Source organism: Pediculus humanus, genomic scaffold, assembly GCF_000006295.1.
Source record: "Pediculus humanus corporis 1103172108322 genomic scaffold, whole genome shotgun sequence".
Classification (NCBI taxonomy): Eukaryota; Metazoa; Arthropoda; class Insecta; order Psocodea; family Pediculidae; genus Pediculus; species Pediculus humanus.
This window is the reverse complement of record NW_002987891.1, coordinates 1,196,224-1,205,820: the sequence shown is the minus strand read 5'-3', so window position 1 is coordinate 1,205,820 and position 9,597 is coordinate 1,196,224. Positions and strand designations below refer to the sequence as shown.

Genomic DNA, 9,597 nt, shown 5'->3' with positions numbered 1-9,597 from the left:
TGCCACGTTTAATAGTATTTGTATTTGAATAAACGCTCGCCGTTTTACTTTTTTCTTTCCTTTTTTTTTTTTTTTTTATTATTTTGAGTTGTAATGGCGTTTTTACAACTCCCATCTTATATTTTTTAAATGTTCTCTTGGGCTATGTTGTTTTTTTCCCCGTTTTTTTTTTTTTCATTTTTTTTTGTTTCATCCACCATTTTGTTTATTAAATTCTCTCTCTCTCTCTCTCTCTCTCTTTCTCACTCTTTTCGTTCGTGATGATTTCGTTTAGGTCGTACATTTTATCCATAAACGAAACAATTGAAATTGATTATTTTCGAAAAAAAAAAAAAAAAAAAAAATCGACACTCCGTCCGTCGGAAACATAAAAAAAAAAAAAAAAACGCCGTCGGGTTAAATCGATAATAATAATAATAATAATAATAATGATGATGATGATGATGATGATGATGATGATGATGATGAAAATGTTGATTTTGTGAATTTAAAAAAAAAAATTGTTTTTTTTTTTTACATACGCGTTTTAATTAATGTCGTACGATAGTTAAAAAAAAGTGGCGGAATAAAGGGAATACGATGATGATGATGATGATGATGGCGGTGGCGGTGACGTAAGGATAAGGGCGGTGGTGGGGATGGTGGTGGTGGTGGTGGGGAGGAGGGTAGGATAAAACGGAAAGATTGCCTTAATTGACAATTTTATATTTTGTCTCGACACGCAACGCATTTCAATTCAATTGAACTTTTAAAAAATATATTTATATACGTACACACATATATATATATATATATTATTATCATCATCATCATCATCATCATCATTATTATTATTATTAACGTTAAATTAAATTGACGAACGTATTTTTCAAAAAAATGAAATTTATTTATTTATCGTTGACGATAAATGATGATAACTTTTAATATGATTGTTATTATTATTATTATTATTATTATTATTATTGTTATTGTTATTATCATTATTATTATTATTAGTAGTAGTAGTAAAATGATAATATGTAATTGATAAAAGAGTTTGTTGTAGAGTAGAGTAGAGATTTAATTAGATAAGAAAATGTGAAATTCAATACGTCATAATTATGTTATACGTGTACGTAGGAAATTACCACTGAGAGATGGGACCGACGTCATTAATTATAATAAATTTAAAAAATAAGGAAGAAGAGAATGAGAGAATGAGAATGACTGGAGAATGAATGTTTAATAACAATACTAATAATAGAAGAATCAGTTGTTTGGAAAAAAAAAAAAAAATTTCCCGAATACGAAGAAGTTCAAGTGTGTAGTATTAACCGAAGTGACGTGGCAGAAGAAAAATCGAATTAGGAAGAAAAGCAATTTAAAAGACAAAGACGGCGAAAACGGACAAAGAGAAAACTCAAATAATACTTCCGGTATTGGAAAATTAGGGAAAATGATTGTTACTCCCCCGAAGAATTCGAATGATTGGAGTGTGCGTGTGTAAGAACGAAATTGAAGATGATACGAACCGTGAACCGGTAAGGAACGGACCGCGAACGGACCACCTCATACGGATATAATAACGATAAGTTAATAACCGCAAAAACAATTAAGAAAACTTTGACAGTCTAGATAGAACACATTCGATTACGATTCGCTTAATGATAATGTAATATACACACCGCAAAAGTAATTAAAATGTTTTCAAATGACAAAAGAAAAAGAGAGAGAGAGAGAGATATGGGGGAAAAGTTGTGATGACGTGTGAGAAAGAGAGAAAAAGAGAGAAGTTAAAGAAATAAAAAATATAAAAATGTCGGGTTTTTAAGGAAGGGAAAAAGAGAGAGAGAGAGAGAAAAAAAAAGTTAAAAGATGGAGAATGTTCGAGAGAGAAAGAGAGAGAGAGAGAGAGGGAAACTGCATGTTGCTAAATCATTTCGTAAGTTCCACCACCGCCACCACCTTGTTAAGGGTAGGAAAATGTCGGCAAATTATTTTTTTTATTTTTTTCGACAACCGATACAATTTAAACGTGGAGTGATTTTTTCTAACACCTTTTCCATCCTCTCTCTCTCTCTCTCTCTCTCTCTCTCTCTCTTTCTCTCTTTTTAGGAATATATTTATCCCTACCTGGGGAAAAATAAATATAAATAATAAAAGTGAACGCCGCCATGTTTTAAATCTTATCACAGCATCTATTTGTCTTCACTTTTAATATATATATATATATAAACGCGAATTTGTTTTCTTCTTGTATTTATTTTCTCGTTGTAAGGAATTTTTTTTTTTTTTTTACAAAGGTTGGCAGAACCGAAAAAAAAAATTTTTTTTGTTTTGTTGTTTCCGTGCGCGTTACGCATACGTGAATCGGACAATTAATCGTTTTGTTTTTAACGGAATTTTTTTTTGAACGGGTGAGTCGTCAGGGCGTGCAACATTAAAAAAAAAAAATTTTTTTTGTTGTTTTGTCTGGTAAAAAATGCAACACTGTAAATAAGGAGCGCATAAACGAAAAACGTTACAAAAAAACCTTTGAAACTTTTTACAACGTTGAAGTTTTTACTTAATGATAATAATAATAATAATAATAATAATATTTTCTTTATTCTCAAAGTTTATTAATTATTAGTGACGTCATTGTTTTTTTGCGAGGGGTGAGGAGAAGGTGGAAGAGGGTAGGGGAAAAAATTTTTTTGTGAAAGATAAATTTTTTTTTTTTTTTTTACGGGAAGGGAAATTTTGTTTTTTTTTTTTTTTATGTGTAGGGAATTTTTTTTTTTTTGTTTTGTTTTTTTGAATTAAAGAGTCGTTAAGGGATGAGAAAATAAGGGTGAAGAGTGGAGAGGGTTGAATGTTTTGTAAAAAAAAAAAAAAAAAAAAAATTGTCGAGCATTAAAAAAAAAAAAAAAATTCACATTTCTAACATTTGACGTTGTTTTCCCCGCCCCCCTCTCCCTTCTTCCTTTCCCACTCCTCCACTCCCCACTCTCTCCCCGGTATGCTTTTTTGTTTTTCCTACTCTCTCTCTCTCTTTTTTTATTTTAATTTTCTCTCTCTCTCTCTTTCTCTTTTTTTTCCCTATGTGCTTCCACCTCATTTCCTCGCAATCAATAAACCGGAAACTAAGTTTTATTTGTTTTCCGCCCAGCGGAAATGGCCTTTAATTAAAAAGTGATGAAAAGAGAGAAAGAGAGAGAGAAAGAGAGAGAGTGAGTGAGCGAGGGAGGAAGAAGGAGAGGAGAAGAGTTAAAACAAATTCTCATCGGTTAAAAAAAAAAATAATAATAATAAATAAATAAAATTTTTTTTTCTTTTTTGTTTCGTCTTATTTCGCGACACGAATTCGCGAACCGGAAATTGCCCCGGAAACAAACTAAACAAACAAACAAACAACGTTTTCGTTTATTATTATTATTATTACTATTATTATTTCTTTAAAAAAAATTTTTTTCATTTAAAAATTCATGAAATGTAAAAAAAAAAAAAAAAACTTCGTGGAAGAAGAAAAAAGAAACCGGAAACTCCGATTGCTTTTTTTTTTGTTTGTTTTTCAATCCGTAATTTTGGTAATTTTTCTTTTTCCGGTTTTTTTTCTTTTTTCATTCGGATGAGGGAGGTAATTATTATTATTATTATGTTTTGAATATGTAAAACCTTTTCTCTCTCTCTCTCGTTTGTTTGTTTTTCCTTTTCTGTTTTAAAGATTTTAATGATTTTGAATGATTTTGGAAAAGGTTTGGGGGGGGGTGGATTCTAAATCAAACGAAATTTACAGTGGCACCAGAAATATTTTTTTTTTTTTTATCTAACGAAAGGTTAAAAATAATAATGATGATGATGATGTTGGGGATGATCCACCACGAGTACGATATGGGAAAGCTAAACGTTTTTAAATTACTTTCGGTTTCTCTCTCTCTCTCTCTCTTTATTGTTGTTGCATTTTTTACTTCCTGTTTTGTTGTTGTCGTCGTTGGTCGGTCGGTCGGTCGATTTCACCCCTCGAGTGTTTCACTTCATCGAATTAGGTTTATCATTTATGCAAACCATATTCAGAACGTAGGGTCATCAAATGATTCATGTGTGCTTGTGCGTGCTTGTGCGTGCGTGTGCGTGCGTGAACCATCCATCATTCTTTGAATACTTTATTGACCCACCTCTGATGATAAAATGATGATGATGATGATGATAATGATAATGATTCTTTTATTGTTCATCCATCTCTCATCATCCCACCAAATAAAAAATTTTTTTTTTATCAACTTCGTTTCAATTGATTAAAACGAACAACGAGTTTAAAAAAAAAAAAAAAAAAACTATTGTTCGTGTTCATTTAGTTTAAAACTGTCCCTTTTTTTTTTTTTCGTGACAAATTTTGTCGTCTGCTGCATCGTTTGTTCTTCTCTCTCTCTCACTCTCACTCTCTCTCTCTCTTTCTCTCTTTTTATTCTAAATAATTCATCGTGAGTATGCAAACTCAAACGATGATGACAACCGTAAGTGAGAGGCATTTGAAAAACTCTTATTATTATTATTACACCGCCATTGATAGATAGACGAAGCAGAAGACGGAAAAAACAAAATTTTAATTTGATTATTATTATTATTATTATTATTATTATTATTATTTTTTTTTTTTTTTAAGGATATATTTATTTATAAAGATTTCGATTAATCGAATTATTTTCCGTTGTTTTTGGTTTTAAGGATATAACGAATTGATGTTGGATGTTTGGTTTTTTTTGCATGCCAACGATTGCCCCCCCCCTCCACTTTTTTTTTTAAGGGAATATTCTAATGCCCCGATGATTTTTTCGATATCATTGTTTCGTCGTCTTTTTTTATATAAAGTAAGCCACGATGAAAATGTTTTACCCGTTACCGTTTTGAATTTTATTATTATTTTTTCTTATTCTTCTACTTTTTTTTTCTTCTTGTTTTTTATCTTCTTCTTCTTTATTATGTTTTTTTTCTTCCTTATCTCCTTTTCTTCTGTTTCTTTATCCTCTTCTTCTTTTTTTTCTTTATTTTACTGTTTTTTTTGTTTCCCCTTTTCTTTTTCCTTTTTTTTCTTTCTCTTTTTTTTTTTTTTGTTTTTTCTTTTTGTTTTTCTGATTTTTCTTATTCTTCGTTTTTTTTCTTTTTTTCAATCTTTTTCTTTGTCTCTTTATGGGCTTTTCTCTTTTTTCTTTTTCTTTTTCTTTATTTTATTATCATTTTTCTTGTTCTTCCTATCCTCTCTTCTTCTTTTTTTTTTCTTCTTTTATTTTTTTATCTTTTTTTTCTTATTCTTTTTTTTCCTTGTCTTTTTTTTTTTTTTCTTTTTATTCTCTTCTTCTTCTTCTTTTTGCTCTTCTTTTTGCTCTTTTTCTTTATCTTCTTCTTTTTTTCCTTTATTTTATTCTGTATTTTCTTGTTCACCTTTTTCTTTTTAATATTTTTTTTCTTTTTTCTTGTTCTTATTATTTTTTTCCTGTCATTATTTGTTTTTCATTCTTTTTTCCTGTCTTCTTTTTCCTTTTTTTTTTTTTCTTCTTCTTTTTTATCTTATTCTCTTTCTCTTTTCTTCTTCTTTTCATTTATTTTACACTTCTTTTTCTTGTTTTCCCTTTTTTACTTTTTTATTTTATTTTCTTTTTCTTTTATTTCTTAATCTACTTCTTTTTTTTTCTTCTTCTTCCTTTTCTCCTTTTCTGTTTTTTCATTTCGATAGAAAGAAGAAAAAAAAAAGTTTTTTCAATAGGATAGGAATAAAAAAATTGAGAGGGAATAGAAAAATGTTTTAGCACCAAATATTTTGTTTTTAACCATTTCGATCTGTCAATTACTTCCAGATGTTAAAAAGTGTTTATGCGTTTTCAAGCAAAAAGAGAAGAAAAAAAAAATTTTTTTTTCTTTTTTTTTTCTCCGGGTTTTCTTAAATTACGTAATAAATTTTGTAAAAATGGATTCGAGAGTATATCGGGAGTGGTAGCGGCAGGGGGCGTAGGTGGGTGGGGATGAGAGAAAGAGAGAGAGAGGAGAGGGCACGAGGAGGAAAATAAAGTTAACCATGCAGGGTGAAGAAAAAAAAAAACATGAAAGTAAAGGGAAAACGTCTGGATGCATATACGGAGAGAAAAAGAATAGAGAAAGAGAAAGAGAAAGAGAGAGGGCCAGAGAGAGAGAGTAAAAGAGAGAAAGAAACAAAGAGAGAGAGAGAGAATAAGTCAAAAGAAAAATTTATTTTAGGTTTAAATTTTCGAAAAAAAAAGAAAAAAGAAAATTTTTTATTTCCTGTCGTGGAACAGAATTTTCACCATCGCCCCCTTCTCCCCTCGCCTACGCACACGCACACACGCACTCACGCACTTTTTTATTTTCTCTTTTTCATTTTTTTTTTTTTTTGTATGCAAATGTTTTTTTTTTTTTTTTTTTCGTTACAATTTGAATTCAAATTGGAGCCAAAACGAGATATACATATATACATGTGTATATTTTATTTTAAACTGGAGAAAAAAAAAAATTTTATTTCTGGAGAAGAGAGAAAGAGAAAGAGAGAGTGAGAGAGAGAGAGAGATAAAAAAAAAAGTTTGGCTTTCGCTTGGAAATCGATTTTGGAAAAAAAATTTTTTTTTGTTGTTGTTGTTGTTGTTAATGAGGAACAAAACTTTTTTTTTTTTTAATACGAAACTAAAAATTATAATTTTTTTTTTGAGGAGATGGGAGAGGGGAGAGGGAGGATCTCTTTCCTCTACTCCCTTTCCCCTCCTCTCCCGCGTAATGCCGCACCCTCTGGCGTTATTTTTTTTAATTAGTTGTTAGAAAAAAAGTTTTTAGCCTAGTTTTTTTTTTACATGATGTAACTGCATTGCTACAAAAAATTTTTTTTTTCTTTCTTCCCTCATCCATCTCTCTCTCTCTCTCTCTCTTTCTCTTTCATCCGTTCATCTTTCTCTCTCTCTCTCTCTCTTGTTTCTCGGTTTTTGAAATTTTTATTATTATTTTATTGCATCGCATTTCCTTTTTTTTTCGCTGTCAAAAATCGTTATAACATTTCACGTTGTTTTTTGTTTTCGTTAATTATTTTTCTGTTTTGTTTGTTCGTTCGTTCGTTTGTTTGTTTGTTTGTTTGTTTGTCCAGTTCACAGTGAATATTTTCCTTTTGGCTTTTTTTCCCTTCCCCTTCCCCTCTCCATCTTTTCCTCTCTCTTTCACTTTCTCGTTTGATGAAAATAAAATATGGAAACGTTTGAAAAAAAAAATTTTTTTTTTTTTAATAATTTTTTTTTTAATTGGGTGGGGGGAAGGAGAAGGGTAAAGGGGAGGGAATGTAAAAAATATATTTATTAAAATCATGTAAATTTCATTTAAAAGGAAATATTTCAAAGGAAAAATTCATATTAAAAAAAATAAATAAATAAATAAATTAAATCATCAAACCCGAAGGCTTCGATTACAAATTTTTTTTTTTGAAAAAGGAGTATTATTATTATCATTTTAATCTTCAAGTAAATGAGAGAAAGAGAGAGAGAGAGAGAGGGAGAAAAGTTTTTTTTTCCTATAATCCATTTGTTTCCCCTCTCATTTCGATCATTTCCAATATGTATATATTTTTTTTTCTCTTCTCATTTCAAGTTTGTCGTACGTATTGCCTTAAGACATATAAAATGTTTTTGCGTGTTTGAGTGTGCGTGTGCGCCCCCTCCGCCCCCCACCACCATCCTATCATTTCATTTTCATTTTTTTTAAATCTCATATAAATTAAAAATTAAAAAAAAAAAGTAAAAAAAAACGAAATCGAATGAAAGTAAAAAAAAAAAATTTTTTTTTTTAATAAGTTTTTCTTTTCCCCCCAACTCTCTTTCTCTCTCTCCTTCTATCTCTTTTTTTCTTTTTTTTTTAAATCAAACAGAAACAACAGAATCAAAAAAAAAAAAAAAAAATTTTGTTCCTGCCTTTTCCGCAAAACCTGTGAGTTTCCAGGGATAGAAAGAGATGTTCGAGGTCTTCTATCTATCTTCCTTTTACATCGTAGCTTCGTATTTTCCCAGGCTTATCCTCTCGAACAAGGTTCGGCACATACCCAATGCGTCAAAACGATGCTAGGTTACTTATCCTCTTACGTAGGTACAAATCTGTTCTTCCTAAACGAGCTGAAATTGAACACAGACGATGACTTAAATGGTGGATTCAACCTGGCCCCCTTTTTGACTACCTCTGTTCCTCCCTCCAAGGGATCTATGTTGAAGATTCATCCCTAGCGGACGCCTAGTGTATCCCCGTTTTTTTAAAACATCCTCCGAGTAGTTGAATCAAATAAATAAATCCTCATTATTTTATTTTCAGATTTGTCGGGTTATTTGAATCGCGGATCCTCAAGATCTCCAAACAGTATAATAGCAAAAGAAGAAAGTCCAAAAGAATATCAGCTCACGAGAGACGAATTCGAATTCACAAAAGAATATTTAAATAAGGATTTTAAAAAATACGATCATTTAGAATCGGATATAAGGGATATATATAAAAAATTAGATTACGAGGATTACGAGAGGCATAGTAAGAAGAAAAAAGACGGATATGACGTTTCGGGGGTTGCAAAACTATCGAAAATAGAAATCGAAAGATTGCGTAAAAGTTTATTCAACGAATCCGATAACGGTGATAATAATTATTACGGTGATAATATAAACGTGAAAACCACACTCGTCGTCGGCGGCTCATCACCATCACCATCATCATCATCATTATCGTATAATAATAATAATAATAGTAGTAGTGGTAGTAAAAAAACTACGGATTTACGAGACTACGAATTACAAAAACCGGATTACATAATTAAAAATTCAGAATTTTTACAAAAGAGCAACGAACTCTTATCAAAAATAATAACAAAAGAAAGAAATTATAAAAAACCGGAAGGAAGTGTCGTCATTGGTGGCGGTGGTGGCGGTAGCGGTAGCGGTAGCGGTGTCGGCGGTATTAACGGTAGTGGCGGTGTCGGTAGTGGTAGTATAAGAGATATAGATAATCGTTTGATATCGGATTATAATCGGATTAAAATATTAAAAGACTCAACGTCGTCGTCGTCGTCATCTTCGGGCGGCAGTAACGGATTAAGGTCGAAAGATGAATTAAGCTTGCAAAATTATTGCGGGTCGATACGATTGCGAACGGGTAGTTTAAGTCGAAGTTACGACGATAAAGATTCCGATAAGTTAAAATACGATATTGATAACGTGAGATTGGACAAACATCATTCGCATCATCATCATCATCACCATCAACAGCATCAGCATCACCATCATCATCATCATCGTCAAAATGATAAAAATTACAGCACGTCAGAAGATGAAAGCATCGACAGGACGACAGGAATTGAAAAAAATGTTGATGGTATATCGGGTTATACAAAAGGAATTGCTTATTTATTAGCGGGATACAACAACCGTAAGTTTGTTTTTTTTATTACGTTTGTTTGTTTGTTTGTTTGTTTGAAAGAAAGAGAGAGAGAGAGAAAAAGCGTGGAATCAAATATATTTCGTGACCGTAACGAAAGTGGTTACAGACGATTAAACAAAAAAAAAAAAAAACTAATCAAAAGATTTAAATCTCTTTTTTTTTTTGCGAGAAGGGTGA

General features: G+C 30.9%; 1 protein-coding gene across 1 annotated transcript; it reads left to right on the top strand.

The window, feature by feature from the left end:
* Positions 1 to 7,628: 7,628 nt before the first annotated feature.
* Positions 7,629 to 9,597, top strand: Phum_PHUM617520 (uncharacterized protein; the record flags this gene model as incomplete). The annotated part of the gene is made up of 4 exons (XM_002433187.1): positions 7,629 to 7,638; positions 8,308 to 8,710; positions 8,732 to 9,408; positions 9,590 to 9,597. 4 exons carry the CDS (start codon positions 7,629 to 7,631, stop codon positions 9,595 to 9,597), a joined length of 1,098 nt encoding a protein of 365 aa, XP_002433232.1.